Below are 15,637 nucleotides of genomic sequence, written 5' to 3' on the forward strand. Positions count from 1 at the left end.
TGGGAGCTATGGACCTGCAGAGGTTGGGAGAGGAGACTGTACGTGCAGGCTGCTGGAGGCGGGGAGGCCTATCTGGAGCACCAGGCAGTACAAACAGGTCCCAAGTGGGGCCACGAGGATCAGGTTAGACTTGGGACCCGAGAGACACGTCATGCCCACTGTGCAGGTGCCACCTCATGTTATCCTGCACCAGGGGAGGGGCCAGCCCAAAGTCCTGGCTGCTGGCAGCATGCCCGTACAGCTTGGCACCCGGGTCTGAGTTCACATGTCTAGCAAAGCTGGGAAAATCCAGGAGCAAGAAGGTGAAGCCCTTTGGCTCAGCCCGAGCTCAGAAGGCCCTTGCCCGATGAGCCGAGCTGCTGACAACACCCTGGCACTGGGCTGGGGGACTCTGCTGGAGCATGGACGAAGCGAACTGGGAGCATGGAGGAAACTGCCTGGCAGGGGCAGCGGCCGTGGAGCTCACCCTCCCTGGCTGGGCTGGTGTTTGTCCGGTGGGGTGACCCTCCAGCCTGTGGTTTCACCGCCCCACCCCCTCTCCCCCACAACACAGGCAGAAGCAGCAGTGCGACACGAGACCACCTCACTTGGGGCCAGGAGCAGTTCTGGGAGAGGCTGGGTAGGGTCTTTGCTCCTTGCAGAATCAAGGGCTGGGGGCTGACCCAGCCTTTCTCTCCGACTGCTCTCAGATCTGGGTCTGGACCAGCTTCTTCAGGAAGGTGCCATTCTGTTGGGGTGTTTAACATAGGGTCAGCTCTAGGCTCAGCCTCTGTGGCCCCCACAAAAGCCTGGCAAGGATGGGGTGAGGGGGCAGTGGGGCCCACATGCAGTGCCCTGGCACAGGTGTGTGGTTAGTGACCTGAGGCATGAAGGTGTCTCCCTGCCCACCCCAGCTCTGCTGATAAACCCCAGAGCAGCATGGCTGTGTCAGAATGACCGGTAGGAGGGCCCCAGGGTAGCAGCTGCCTCTGTGTGGAATATGATTTTTCTCAACACCTTACCACAGAAGGCAGTTTGAAACTGGCATCAGGCCAGAAAAAGGGTAATTTCTGAATGGACACTTGTTAAGTGGTTCTTTGTTACTCTGCCTCTTCTCCCTGCACAGTAGAGGGGCATGGGTTTGAAGTTCCTGAAGGCTCTTGGAGATGGAGCTCAAAGAGGAGGCAGTGCTACCCCCACGTGACTGCAGACACGGAAAAGCTGGGCTGTCCTGATGCTGCAATAGTTGGGGCCCCTGGCTGAGCGCACCTGCCCCAGGAGGCCCTGTGTGGTTCCCCAGTAGCCCCTTTGCACTGGACCGCAGTGATGCCCTTAGTGTCCTGCCAATCCCATCACACCAAGCCTTTTCACTGTTGGGTTTCTGGCACTGCCTGATCCTGGAGGGTACCTGACTGTGGCTGTGAAGAGTTGGTGCAGTAGGCACCTGTGGACCCCGCTACCTGGGTACTGACTTCCTGCCTCAGCCACAGCCGCACCCACATGCGTCAGGGGCTACCAGGCCCACCCTGGCTTGGGCCTGTTCCTCCCTGGGTTTCCTTGGGATCCAGTCACTGGAGGGCACGCCAACAGCCGAGCCAACTTGACACCCCGGAGCCCAGCCAGGGAATCAAGCAGCTCTCCCTCTGGCAGCATCCGAGCTGCACAGGCCAGGCCTGCCTCCCCATTCCCTCGGCAGGGACCGGCCACCGCAGCCAAGGTCTGCACTGTTCTAGGCCGTGCTGCCTAGGGCTGGTGTCGCTGGGAGTCTTTCTTTTCTTCCCAGATAGTTGCAAGGGGCCCAGCAGCCACAGCACTTCAAGGGGGCCCTGCTCTTCCCACCACCCCACCAGGGTCCTCATCTTCCCTTTTGTCTCCTAAATCTGTCAGGCAGCAGAGGAGCCAGGCCCTCCCCTGCCAGACCCTGAAAATGCCAAGCAGCAGACAGCCCTGGCTCCTTCAGGGGCATTTATTTCCCGGTCAGAAAAGGAGAAGCAGGGACAGGTGCCTCTGCCTGAGCCTGGCAGACACAACATGAAGACCAGGGACGGGGTCGGGGAGGCACAGGAGACAGCTCTCAGCAATGTGTGCACTTGGTCCCTTGTTTGTTCTTGGCTGGGTCAGGGAGGGCCTGCTGGGGGTGGTGGCACCGAGAGCCTGGGGAAACAGGCGGCAGGCCAGCGGCCCAGGGACAGCGCGGACGGAGGCAATAAATACTGATGGCCAGGCAGGGCTCCTGGCTGGGCCCAGGTGGGGTGAGTGAGGCTGTCCATTGACGGCTCTCTAGGGCGTGGGTTCTGGGCGCTGTCCGCTGAGACAGAAAAGGCAGAGGCAGGACAACGCCCAGCCTCCTGGATGGTACTGAGGTGACTTGAGTTTTGGCAATTTGGCTTTCCCCAAGCCGCCGGAGTCATCTCCACAGTCCTGGCCATGGGAGGGGGCGGGCTGGCCAGGCACTGGTGGGCTGGGGAGCAGCAGCAGCACACCCCACATGTCCCTGGGTCACTGGGTTCGCCACCGGGGAAGGGACGGGGAGGCCACATGCTCATGCAGACACAGGGAGTTAGAGGCTAGTGAGGCCCCACGGCACACTCCACATGTTAAGGCATCATGGTTAGACGGGACTGACAGCGACAAAGGGGCCGGCCAGGGAGCAGCAGGGCTGGAGGATGGCCCGGCCCCCACAAGACCCTGCATCCCACACCCCAGCTCCACCACGGAGCAGCAAACGCACACGTCCAGGGGCAACCACGGGGCCTGGAGAATGGCTGCTCCGCTCCTTCCTTAAGCCAGGCCTCAGGTGTGACAGGGAGATAGAACCTGGGGGGCACGGAAAGGGCAGCAGAGGCCTGGCTGGGGCCTCTCTCCCCCACAGCACAGGCAGAAGCAGCAACGAGACACAAGACCACCGAGGAGGCTGGGCCTGTGGGCGGGGGAGGGTTGAGGAGGGGGGTCGGAGGCACTCGGTTGAGCCAGGCCAGGGAGGCGGACCAGGGTGGGAGGGGCACGGAGGGCCTGTCAGCACTTTGGTATGGGGAGGGGAGGGGCTGGGGGTACACATCCGCCTGTCCGTCGTCCGTCCGTCCGTCTGCCCTGCCTGCCTCTGGCTGGGCTCAGTCCTTCCAGTCCTTCTTGATGGTGAGATTCCACTCCCAGGACAGGTGGTCGGTCTTGTCGTCGTCTGTGAAGCGGGACTTGATGCTGTAGCTGCCCCGGGCCAGCATGCCCTTGGGTGCCTCCTCCACGGGGGTCAGGAACTCGTACTCCTCGGCCCGGGGCCCATAGCTGCCTACCATGTAGTCAGTCTTGTCAACTGCGGCACAAGGAAAGGGCGGTCAGCGGCCCTGCTTCCCCGCTCGGCAGCGCGCACCCAAACGGCCCCCGCCGCCCTGCCTGGGGCCCCACTCACTCTTGACGCCTTTCCTGTACGTGTGCTGGATGTACTTCATGCCGGACACGATCTCTCTGTTAACCTGCAGGACCCGAAGCGAAGATCAGGGAAGGTGGGCCCCAGCCCCGCCTCCCTTCCCTGGCCGCAGCAGCCGATAGCTTACCCGGAAAGAGATTTTTATCCGGTACTCTACACCCTCTTTCAGCACAAACGACTGCTTCTTGAAGCTCTCCAGGTCACCTGTTGGGGGGACCTCTCCTTCAGTGACTGCCCCGCAGCCGCGCCCCCAGCCCTACGCGGCCCCTTGGCTGCACTTCCCGAGATCCCCACCAGGGGCCGCCCGAACCCCCGCAGCCGCAGGGCGCTCACCTGTCAGGTCCAGCTCCAGGGGGCCCGGGGCCGAGCTGCACACCAGGGTCAGGCCAGTCACGACGACGTTGGGGACGTTGGGGTCTGGGGAGTGACAGGAGGTGAGGGCCTCACCCCCGCCAGTGGAAGCAGGGGCTGGGGAGCGGCAAGACAGCTGGAGTGCACGAGTGGTCACCGGGCTCCTGCAGCCCAGACTCACCTGCCGAAACGGCCACGCGGCCCAGCAGGGCCTCCTTGTACTTTCGCAGGCTCTCGTCGTCCTTGTCCAGCTCCTGGATCTCCTGGATGCTCTTCTGGGCCGGGGGCTTGTAGTTGACCGAGTGCTCATCTTCCTCGTTCTCTGCTGCAATCTGGGCCAGCTGCTCGGCTGTGGGCTCCTGCTCAGCCATGCTCACGCTTAGCCTGGGTCAGGACACCTGTGGGTGGGACAGTGGCAGGCCTTGGACCTCAATCCCCAACGGAAGCGCACTTTCTGAGCAGAAGCGTGGACTGCAGCCAGAGCTCCAAAAGGGCTCCAAGGGGGCCACCCTCACTCCTCTCCTTTGCCCAACTCCTCCTCAGGGGCATTCTCTGGGGCAGTGTGAGGTGCCCGCACGCCAGGTATAACATTTAAGACAAAATGGGAACTGCAGCCGGTCCTGGGGAGAGAGGGCACACCTCCCCCTCCACGATGGAGGAGGCAGCAGCCCCCGGCATGCGTGGGGCGGGGCTAGCAGGCCCCAGACCCAACTGGCAGTGCCCACACTAAAGCCTCTCTTAGGGCTTGCTGCTCCCGAGCTGCCCAGGCCCTCGCCCTACCGGGTAACGGGGCTGGGTAATCCTCAGTAGGGATGCTCCTCTGGCTGTGCTAGTCACATGTAAACCTGTGTGGTCGGCTATTCCTCAACCTTCAAACAGGATGCCCCTGGAGCTCGGATGCTAGGGGCAGCCAGAATACCGCAGGGAGCCAACGGGGCACGCGGATCCTAAGTATCTCCGGTTTCTCTACAATTGTACGAGTCTGTGACCTACACTTGGGAGCTACCACAGCCACTCAGTACCGTCGGGCCCTCTTGTAGATCGGGAGCCAGGAGTGCCCGGGGCAGCACTGACCCGGCAGGGACCCGAGCGCGGGAATGTCAGGCTCAGATTCTTCCCGGCAGCGTGGGCGGTGGGTCAGGGAGCAGCCCACCCGAGACGCCCAGGCCGGGGTCCAGGCCGCCCTGCTTCCTCCAGGCGCCGGGGCCTCTGCGCCGCGCAAGGGTGGCCGCAGGCGCCGAGATCCTAGGGCGCGGCCCGCACTTCCGCAGGGCCCGCAATCCGCGCCGGGCGTGGCCCGGGCGCTGGGGGAGGCCGCGCCCCAATCCCCGCGTCGCCCCGGAACGCGATGGACCGCGGCTGCCGGCCCGGCGCCCCCCGCGTCCCCAGGGAGGGGCCCTCCGGTCTGGCCCGGGCCCCACGCGCTTCGGCGGCCATGAAAGAAGCTCAGGGGCGCTCGGGCGGAGCTCGCAGTCCCCTGGCCCCCGCCGCCCCTCCGGCCCAGATCCCGCACGTGGGTCCGGGGCCGCCACCGCCCGGTCCCGCCCCGGCCCCGCCCTGACCCGCGCCGCCCTGGTCCGCTGTCACTGCGCCCCCGCCCGCCGAGACCCCGCCGCGGGCTCAGGGCGGGGCGCGAACAAAGGCGGAAGCCCCTACCCCGGCGCCCCCCGCCTCCACCGGCGCCGCCGGTCCCCGCCCCAGCCCACCGCCTCCGCCCCGCCACGGCCACTCACCGGAGGGTTCGGTCGCGCGGCTCAGGCTCCCTCCCGCACTAAATGACGAACGTCGTCGGCCGCCCCGCCCGCCCTGCCTGTCACTTCCGGGGTCACGAGACTTCCGCTCGCTCGGGCGGGGAAGGCCAGGGCGCATGCGCGGCGCGCGGGTGGCCGGGGACACGGCGTCGCCATCTTGCGGCCGGGCCTCGTGGGCGCGTTCCGCGTGGGTTCTGGAGTCGTCACCTTCCACCCCGAGCCCTGTCAGTGGTCACCTCTGTAAGCCAGGGCACTCCCCCACGCGAGCCCAGGGCGCCCGCGCCCAGGAGGCGAGGTTCTGTCCCGCCTCTCGCCGCTGTCCAACCCGCGCCCACTGCAGGCCTGCGGCGGCCGCGTGGGCTTTGAAAGCTCGCGCAGGTGCAGTGCGCTGCCCTCCCCGGCCCAGTCGGTCCTACTGCGACTCTTGTTTCGGGGCCTTGTTATCTAGTCCCGGGACTTCGGGGAGGTAACGGGCACGGGGATTAAGTTCTCGTTAAACGTGGGCGAGTGCACCGGCGCGCGGGCCGCTCCAGAGCCTTGGTGTCTCCCGTGGAAGGACAGGGCTTTGGGACAAGGAGGATCCCCTTGCACGCCCACGCCCCGTGGAAAGCTCGTGGTGGGCGAGGGCGCAGCCGGGGCTTTTTTCTCTAGGCTGAGACAGAATTCATGCGCAGCTCCCGCGGCTACTTGGCGCAGGCACAGCTGCAGAGACCCTAGTATCCCTCAGGAATCTCGCGACTCCTCAGGACCAGAAGGCAGAGACCTCCTGGCACCGTGAGCAGATGAGGGGCTTCCTTAGCCTGGGCTTCAGCGCAGACGCTCAGTTCCCCACTCCACTTGTTCCGAGATTTCACACATTCGCCCACAAGGCCGCATAACGTGAGTGGCCTGGCCCAGCTGTAGTGCTCGCACCCAGCCCTGTGCTCTCCTCTACTGGAGGCCAAGCCCCTAAAGGCCCTGCACCAGACACTGGGTGGGACGCTGCCCCACGTCCAGCCCGGAGCACTTGTTAGGACTGTGGACTCGTTAGCGTGGACTCCTCTTTTTATTTATTTATTATTTTTTTGAGACGTAGTCTCTGTGTGTCACCCAGGCTTGAGTACAATGGCACAATCTCGGCTCACTGCAACCTCCACCTCTCAGGTTCAAGCAATTCTCCTGCCTCAGCCTCCCGAGTAGTTAGGACTACAGGCGTGAACCAACATGCCCAGCTAATTTTTGTATTTTTAGTAGAGACAGGGTTTCACCATGTTGGCCAAGCTGGTCTCGAACTCCTGACCTCAGGTGATCCACCCGCCTCAGCCTCCCAAAGTGCTGGGATTACAGGTGTGAGCCACCACGCCTGGCCACCCCACCTCTTTTAATCACTCTTGAGCTCCAAGCAGACAGGGCCCTGTCTGGCCCATACTGCCCGGCTTCTGGCAGGGAACCCAGGCTGGCCAAGAGAAGCAGAGACCACACGCACACACTCGCGCAGCTGCTTTGTTCGGACACATAAATGAACACAGGAGGGCATTTTTGGGAGCCACTCTGCCCAGCCCCAAATTCTTTTGACCTATTTTCAGCTGATGCCTGCTCCCACCACCCACACCCTACACCCTGTCCCAGGCAATCACAGTCCTGCTTTTAGTATCTGTAAACTTGCCTCTGATGGACACTTCACATAAATGACGGTTATACTGTGTAATGTTTTTGAGGCTCACTCATGTTTTAGAGAGTATTTTATCCTTTTAAGATTCGATTGTGTGGGTATACATTTTGTTTGTAACCATTCCAGTTGGCAAACATTTGGATGGTTTCTTTTTTGTGCATTATGAATAATGCCGCCATAAGCATTTAGGAACATTATAAACCATTATAAACATTGCATTAACCCTTTTCATGAACATGTGCTTTCATTTCTCTTGGGTAGATTCCTGAGTGGAAGTCCCCAAATGTTTCCCAATGTAGGTGTGCCACTTTGCACCCCCTAGCAACGCTGGGCTGCTCCAGGTGGCCACAGGCTTGGCAACACCTGTTGTGCTCAATCCCAGCTGTACGAATGTGAAGCAGTGTCGTGTCACACTGTGGGTTGCACCTGCATTTCCCTGATGAGTCTTCCTGGGCAGAAACCTATTTAAATCTTTCCTCATTTTTAATTGGGCTGTCTGAGTTATGAGTACTTACATATCCTATATACAGTCCTTTATCAGATATATGAGATGGGGCGCTGTAGCTCACACCTGTAATCCCAGCACTTCGGGAGACTGAGGCGGGCGGATCACCTGAGGCCAGGAATTTGAGACCAGCCTGGCCAACATAGTGAAACACAATCGCTACCAAAAATACAAAAATTAGCCGGATGTGGTGGCGCACACCTGTAGTCCCAGCTATTTGGGAGGCTGAGGCAGGAGAATTGCTTGATCCCAGAAGGCAGAGGCTGCAGTGAGTGGAGATCACACCATTGCACTCCAGCCTGGGCAACAAAAGCAAAACTCAGTCTCAAAAAAAAAAAAAAAAAAAAAAAAAAAAGTGATTTGCAGACATTTTATGTGGTTTGTCTTTCATTTTCTTAATGATGTCTTCTAAGGGGCAAAACCTTTTATTCTAGTGAAGTAGTTTCTTTCCACATGGCTCATGCCTTTGCTATCCTAAGAACTCCTGAGCTGAGGAAGGCGGATCACTTGAGCCCTTGGTGTCAAGGCTGCAGTCAGCTATGATTGTACCACTGCACTCCAGCCTGGTTGACAGAGACCCTATCTCAAAAACAAACTCTTAGCCCAACTGGATATTGTAAAGATTTTCCCTTGTATTTTCTTCTGTGATCTTCTGCTATATTTTATGCTTGTTGACACTTAGATCTACAGTCCATATTTTTTAGGTTAACTTTTGCATACGGAGTGAACATCTTTTCTGTGTGTAGGAACATCCACCTGTCCTGGCACCTCTTGTTGAGAAACTGTGATTTCCCCCCGTGCAATGCTTCACTGTCTTTGTTGAAAATTTATTCACCATAGGCTGGGCATGGTGGCTCACGCCTGTAATCCCAGCACTTTGGGAGGCCGAGGAGGGTGGATCACATGAGGTCAGGGGTTTAAGACCAGCCTGGCCAACATGGTGAAGTGTGGTCTCTACTAAAAAATATAAAACTAGCCAGGCATGGTGGCGCATGCCTGTAATCCTAGCTACTCGGGAGGCTGCGGCAAGAGAATTGCTTGAAACCGGGAGGCAGAAGTTGCAGTGAGCCGAGATTGTGCCATTGCACTCCAGCCTGGGTGACAAGAACAAAACTCTGTCTCCAAAAAAAAACCAAAAAAAGACAGAGCGCGGTGGCTCACACCTGTAATCCCAGCATGTTGGGAGGCTGAGGCAGATGGATCACAAGGTCAGGAGATAGAGACCATCTTGGCTAACATGGTGAAACCCCGTCTCTACTAAAAATACAAAAAACCAGCCGGGCGAGGTGGCGGGCGCCTGTAGTCCCAGCTACTCGGGAGGCTGAGGCAGGAGAATGGCGTAAACCCGGGAGGCAGAGCTTGCAGTGAGCTGAGATCCAGCCACTGTACTCCAGCCTGGGTGACAGAGCGAGACTCTGTCTCAAAAAAAAAAAAAAAAAAAAAAAAAAAGGCTGGAACTTTTAAAATAATTTTGTTTTTTAAAAACTTTTTTTTTTTTTTTTTTTTTTTGAGATGGAGTGCAATGGCACGATCTCGGCTCACTGCAAGCTCCACCTCCCGGGTTCAAGCGATTCTCCTGCCTCAGCCTCCTGAGAAGCTTGGGACTACAGGCACGTGCCACCAGGCCCAGCTAATTTTTGTATTTTAGTAGAGACGGGGTTTCACCATTGTGGCCAGGATGGTTTCGATCTCTTGACCTTGTAATCTGCCTGCCTCAGCCTCCCAAAGTGCTGGGATTACAGGCATGAGCCACCACACGCGGCCGAAACTTTTTAAGATAGGATCTATGTTGTTCGAGCTGGATTCAAATTCCTGGGCTCAAGTGATCCTCCTACCTCAGCCTCCCAGGTAGCTGGGACTATAGGCATGTACTACTTCGTCCAGCTTCCAGCTTTTTCCATGTTTGTAAACTGCCTATTCATGTTCTTGGTGGTAATTGTTTCCCAAGGTTCTGTTTGTTTTGAGTTTGTGAGACTGTCTGATTTACAGAAGTTTTTGTTTTTTGGGTCTTGCTCTGTCATCCAGGCAGTACAGCGGCACAATCTTGGCTCCTGGCAGCCTCGACCTCTGGAGCTCACGGGATCCTCCCACCTCATCCTCCCAAGTAGTTGGGACCACAGGTGGCGCCACCATGCCCAGTTAATTTTTTTTTTTTTTTTTATGTTACAGCAATGAGTCTGGGTACTTTTTGTATTTTTTTTGTAGAGATGGGTTTTGCCATGTTGCCCAGGTTGGTGACTTACAGAAGTTTAAAAAGTCCTTACTGTCCTGCAAAGATAGGGACTTTTCTTTTTTACCTAACAATACCATGAACACACCCACCAAAACTGACAATACTTTCTGACATCTAATAGTCTCTGCTCAATTTTCCCCAAGTTTCTTCTTCTTGCAATCGTGTCCCCACATCAGGGTCTGGACAGAGGCCACGCTGTGCACTGGGAGGCCACTGCCTCCATTTCCTTTTCTGTGCTTCGTGCCACTCAGGTGTTGAGGAGCAGGTGTTTTGCTGACAATGTCCTGTGTTCTGGATTTGCTGGGCTGATCCCTCCGGTGTCCTGTGAACCGTCTGCCATCCTCTGCCCTTCTTAGGCAGGATGAGCCCAGTTCGAGTTGTAGAGGCAGGTGCTGGGGGCCTTCTGCTGCTTCACCTCATTGGCCTTGTCTTCTGGTCCTACCTGTAGTGAGGTATGGTTGGTTCTGGGAAGCTGGGCTGGTCTGGTCCACCCGTTATCAGTGGCCTCCTCAACTGTCGTCGTCAATTTTCACTGTTTCTCACGTGCATCATTTTATTGGGCACTCCAAAATGCTGATTTTCTAATTTTGGGATTTTTTTGAGAAAGTCTTGCTCTTTTGCCTGGGCTGGAGTGCAGGGGCACACTCGTGGCTCACTGCAACCTCCGCCTCCTGGGTTCAAGTGATTCTCATGCCTTGGCCTCCCAAAGTGTTGGGGTTACAGGCTTGAGTCACCGTGCCTGGCCTGATATTCTAATTATTTCTGTATTTCTTAGCTGGAGTTCTTTATTTTTTTAAAAAGGGACCCCCTGTCATCAATTGTTGCTCCAAAATTAAATACTTCATACAGAAAAGACAAATGCCTGATTCTTTCCTTTTATTTCCCAAGTTTTATAAGTCAGTGCCCTTACAACTTCCAAAGGTAAACATGAGGTTTCTTTCCTTAAGCAGCATCATCAACTCTTGGATGTTGATATATTCAACACAAGCTAAAAAAAAGGAATCTTAAGTCTTAAGATATCATTAAGAGTAACTTGAATTACTTATGAAGGATTTATATACTAAATATACGCTCACATTAGTTTTCATATATAGATATTAATTTACAAGTAATTAACATGCTAAAACATTTTATAATTCACTTCAATAATGTGTAGAGATAACATAAAAATTAACTCTAGCCTACCTTAGGCTACATGATCACAGACAAGCTGATGTAATTAAAATGAAAAGATTGATTTCCTGGTACTTTCATGGCTTTATTTTTACATTAAAATCTTTCATGATGTATTATTTATTGCTATCTTTCACCAAATGGTTGGCCAGTCAATCCCAGGGTGACTTCTTAATAATAACAGCTAATACATGTAAACCATAAACATTTATGAAAATTATACACCCTCATATAAATTTCATTATAACATACATAAATTACAAAAGAAAGAAAAAGTCAACGAGGATATGGCAGAAGCCAAAAGGAATACAAACTAACAAATGAACCTAACTATGTACAAATTATGCAGATCACATAATTTGCAGGAGGAGGTGGAAAGAAAGAAAAGAACTCATCTAGGCAACGTTTGAAACCAGTACCGTAGACGTAGACGCTACAGGTCAAACACAAAAACAACAGTGCACAATTAAGGAAGGTGCCCTCCATAGTGACTGTGCCTCCTGAGGGCACAGGTTGAGCAGTTCACCTACAGCACTGACATGGCATAAGTGAATGTCGTGTCAATCTGAGAGCCAGGTTTACCCCTGTCACAGGAAGAAACTACACATAAGGAAAGGGGCAGGTGAGACAGGAACAGTAGGAACTGGACAGCTACAGAAACCAACAGGGGTAAATGCATAAGCACGTGTCACAGATCCACTTCCCAGCTCTGTCCCAGGAGGGCCCAGAAGCAACAAGCACAGCCAGTACCCAGGTCTTGGTTGCTAAATCCCAGACTCCAGTGAGGGAGGGCTCCCTGGAGAAGTAGCTGGGTCCAGAGCTGGGACGAGGAAAACCGAAGACATCCCAAAATAAGGAAGTGCTTAAATAAGGATGGGGCACAGGAGACAATCTCCAGGAGCTCCCAGCGGCCAAAGCATGACAGTATCAGATTATGACTCACAGAATCAAACAAACATCCCTTGAGTTCATACTGATACACACATCTAAAGAAATAAATGGTAGGTCAGGCGCAGTGGCTCATGCCTGCAATCCCAGCACTTTGGGAGGCCAAGGCGGGCGGATCACTTGAGCTCGAGAATTTGAGACCAGCCTGAGCAACATGAGGAAACCCCATCTCTACAAGAAATACAAAAACTTCGCTGTGCGTGGTGGTGAGCACCTGTGGCTCTAGCTACTCAGGAGGCTGAGATGGAAGGATCACTTGAGTCCGGGAGGTCGAGGCTGCAGTGAGCCATGATTGAGCCACTGCACTGCAGCCTGAGCGACAGAGCAAGACCCTGTCTCAGAAAAAAAAAGCTGGAGAAGGGACTGCTCTTTCTTAGAGACGAATTCCAATTAATAAATGTCAAAGGAATGAGGAAAATGCAAAAATCACCTTTGAAAACTAAGTTAATAATTACTGCATTGCAAGACCCACCAGTGGATGCTGAAATCGGTGGGTAGACCGGGCGCAGTGGCTCACGCCTGTAATCCTAGCACCTTGGGAGGCCGAGGTGGGTGGATTGCCTGAGCTCAGGAGTTCAAGACCGGCCTGGGCAACATGGTGAAACACCGTCTCTACTAAAAATACAAAAAAATTACCTGGGCATGGTGGCGTGTGCCTGTAATCCCAGCTGCTTGGGAGGCTGAGATGGGAATTGCTTGAAGCTGGGAGGCGGAGGTTGCAGTGAGCTGAGATTGTGCCACTGCACTCCAGCCTGTGTAACAGAGTGAGACTCCATCTCAAAAAAAAAAAAAAAAAAAAAAAAAAATTAGTGGGTAAAACTTGGAAGAGAAACAGACATTCACTTAGTCTGGAAGTATCTCCCCAAGGTATTTATGGATGACAAAGGGAAAACAGTAACTATGTAGTGGAGAAGCCCCGGCAGCCGCAACTGCCACCTGAACTAACACGACCAAGAGTTGGACAGACTGACATTGCATATCTCCACTATCCATTGAGAAGAGGACATCCCAGCTGTGGTATTCATGCCAAAAAATAAACCAGCAGGGCATGGTGGCTCAGGCCTGTAATCCCAGCACTTTGGGAGGCCAAGGCAGATGGATCACAAGGTCAGGAGTTCAAGATCAGCCTGGCCAGCATGGTGAAACCTTGTCTCTACTAAAAATACAAAAATTAGCCAGGCGTGGTGTTGGGCGCCTGTAGTCCCAGCTACTTGGGAGGCGGAGGCAGGAGAATCGCTTGAACCTGGGAGGCAGAGGTTGCAGTGAGCTGAGATCACACCACTGCACTCCAAATTGGGAGAAAGAGTGAGACTCCATCTCAAAAAAAAAAAAACAAAAAAACAAAAAAACAAAAACCTTGTCCAGTCGTAAGGTCGGAGTCCCCAATGCGAAGGACATTCTACGAAATAGCTGACAGTACTCTTCAAAAGTGTCAAGGTCATAAAAGACAAAAGCTTCTTTTCTATAAATCTGAATATAAAAATGGTAACATTTCAGGAAATTCGTAGTTAAATAGAGAAACAGACTGACATTAATAGGCTGTGTTGGGTGTGGTGGCTGACGCCTGTAATTCCAACACTTTGGAAGACCAAGGCAGGAGGATCCCTAGAGTGCAAGAGTTCAAGACCAACCTGGGCAACATGGCGAGACCCCATCTATACAGTTTTAAAAATCAGCCAGGCGCAGTGGTGGGTGCCTGTAGTCCCAGCTACTAAGGAGGCTGAGGTGGGAGATCCCTTGATCCTGGGAGTTTCAGGATGCAGTTAGCTGTGTTTGTGCCACTGCACTCCAGCCTGGACATCAGAGGGAGACCTTGTCTCAAAGCACAATTTTTTAAAATTTAGCTTTTTTTTTTTTTTTTTTTTTTTAAAGATACTGAGATGCTACTATGTCCATTTCAGGAAGAATATCATAGCACTTTTCAGACAAGTTTTTTTTTTTCTTTTTTTTTTTGAGACAGAGTCTCGCTCTGTCACCCTGGCTGGAGTGCAGTCGTGCGATTTTGGCTTACTGCAAGCTCTGCCTCCCGGTTTCATGCCATTCTCCTGCCTCAGCCTCCCAAGTAGCTGGGACTACAGGCGCCCACCACCACGCCTGGCTAATTTTTTGTATTTTTAGTAGAGATGGAGTTTCACCATGTTAGCCAGGATGGTCTCGATCTCCTGACTTTGTGATCCGCCTGCCTCAGCCTCCCAGTGTGCTGGAAATACAGGCATGAGTCACCGTGCCTGGCCTGAGACAAGTTTTTCTATAAAACTTAATGACATAAGTTAATAGGAAGAGACATGATCCTCATCTTTACGTAACTGGAGTTCAGGTATTCATTATGCTCAACAAAATCAACCTTTTATGATGCTACTTTGTTGAATGTGATGAATGCCACTGATAATAGGAAATTTAATTCCATTTAGGATATGTGTGTTTCCAAGTAAAGTCGTTCTAAATCTGCCACGGTGGCGATTTATCCATGGTAACGTCTATTCAGTCCAGACATAAAAAAGATAAGAGATTACAGACATTAAAAAAAAAAGAATTACAAAGAAGAAACTGCAAAGCAAAATCACAATGAGATATTGCTTCACACCCAGTAGGATGACTAAACTATAAAAGATGAGTGTTGGTGAGAATGTGGAGAAATTGGAACCCTCATACATTGCTGGTAGAAATATAAAATGCTGCAGCTGCTTCGAAAAGTCTGGCAGTTCCTCAAAAACTTAAAGTTACCTCATGACCCAGCAATTCTACTCGAGAATTGAAAAGATGTTAATATAAAATGTATATAAAAATGTTCACAGCAGCATCATTCTTATAAAGTCATGGAGTGGAGGCAACCCCAATGTCCATGAACAGATGAACAGACAAAAAAAACATGTGGTATATCCATGCCAGTAGTCGGCCATAAAAAGGAATAGTCTTAGACATAGTACAACACAGATGCACCTTAAAAACGCTGGCTGGGGACGGGCACGGTGGCTCACGCCTGTAATCCTAGCACTTTGGGAGGCCAAGACGGGCAGATCAGGAGATAGAGACAATCCTGGCTAACAGGGTGAAATGCCGTCTCTACTAAAAATACAAAACACATTTGCCGGCCGTGGTGGTGGGTGCCTGTAGTCCCAGCTACTCAGGAGGCTGAGGCAGAATGGTGTGAACCCAGGAGACGGAGCTTGTAGTGAGCTAAGATTACGCCACTACACTCCAGCCTGGGAGACAGCGAGACTGTCTCAAAAAACAAAAACAAAAAACACTGGCTGGAAGCTGGGCATGGTGGCTGATGCCTGTAATCCCAGCACTTTGGGAGGCCAAGGTAGGCAGATCACCTGAGGTCAGGAGTTCAAGACCAGCCTAGCCAACATGGGGAAACCCCATCTCTACTAAAAATACAGAAAATTAGTGGCTGGGCACAGTGGCTCACCCCTGTAATTCTAGCACTTTGGGAGGCCGAGGTGGGCAGATCACGAGGTCAAGAGATCGAGACCATCCTGGCTAACACGGTGGAACCGTTTATACTAAAAATACAAAAAATTAGCCGGGCATGGTGGCAGGCGCCTATAGTCCCAGCTACTCAGGAGGCTGAGGCAGAAGAATGGTGTGAACCCGGGAGGCGGAGCTTGCAATGAGC

General features: G+C 53.6%; 1 protein-coding gene across 3 annotated transcripts; it reads right to left on the reverse strand.

Moving 5' to 3' along the window:
* Positions 1-1,929: 1,929 nt before the first annotated feature.
* ARHGDIA (Rho GDP dissociation inhibitor alpha) lies at positions 1,930-5,588 on the reverse strand. 3 transcript variants are annotated; one of them, XM_008013279.3, is made up of 6 exons: positions 5,488-5,588; positions 3,936-4,152; positions 3,737-3,820; positions 3,531-3,607; positions 3,386-3,449; positions 1,930-3,289 (listed from the first exon to the last, which is right to left on the reverse strand). In XM_008013279.3, the coding sequence occupies exons 2-6, from the start codon at positions 4,123-4,125 to the stop codon at positions 3,090-3,092; spliced, it is 615 nt and encodes a 204-aa protein (XP_008011470.1). In that variant the 5' UTR covers positions 4,126-4,152; positions 5,488-5,588; the 3' UTR covers positions 1,930-3,089. The 3 variants fall into 3 exon arrangements, with proteins under 3 accessions (XP_008011470.1, XP_008011471.1, XP_072861597.1); XM_008013280.3 differs by lacking the exon at positions 5,488-5,588 and adding an exon at positions 4,829-5,201; XM_073005496.1 differs by lacking the exon at positions 5,488-5,588 and adding an exon at positions 4,748-4,971.
* Between the last annotated feature and the right edge of the window lie 10,049 nt (positions 5,589-15,637).

The sequence above is a fragment of the Chlorocebus sabaeus genome, chromosome 16 (assembly GCF_047675955.1).
Source record: "Chlorocebus sabaeus isolate Y175 chromosome 16, mChlSab1.0.hap1, whole genome shotgun sequence".
Lineage (NCBI taxonomy): Eukaryota > Metazoa > Chordata > Mammalia > Primates > Cercopithecidae > Chlorocebus > Chlorocebus sabaeus.

Coding starts and splice junctions, on each gene's coding strand:
- ARHGDIA (XM_008013279.3), bottom strand. CDS start 4,125: ATGGCTGAGCAGGAGCCCACAGCCGAGCAGCTGGCCCAGATTGCAGCA. Junction 3,821..3,935: donor CCGCGTGGCCGTTTCGGCAG/GTGAGTCTGGGC, acceptor GTCACTCCCCAG/ACCCCAACGTCCCCAACGTC. Junction 3,608..3,736: donor CCTGGAGCTGGACCTGACAG/GTGAGCGCCCTG, acceptor TCCCCCCAACAG/GTGACCTGGAGAGCTTCAAG.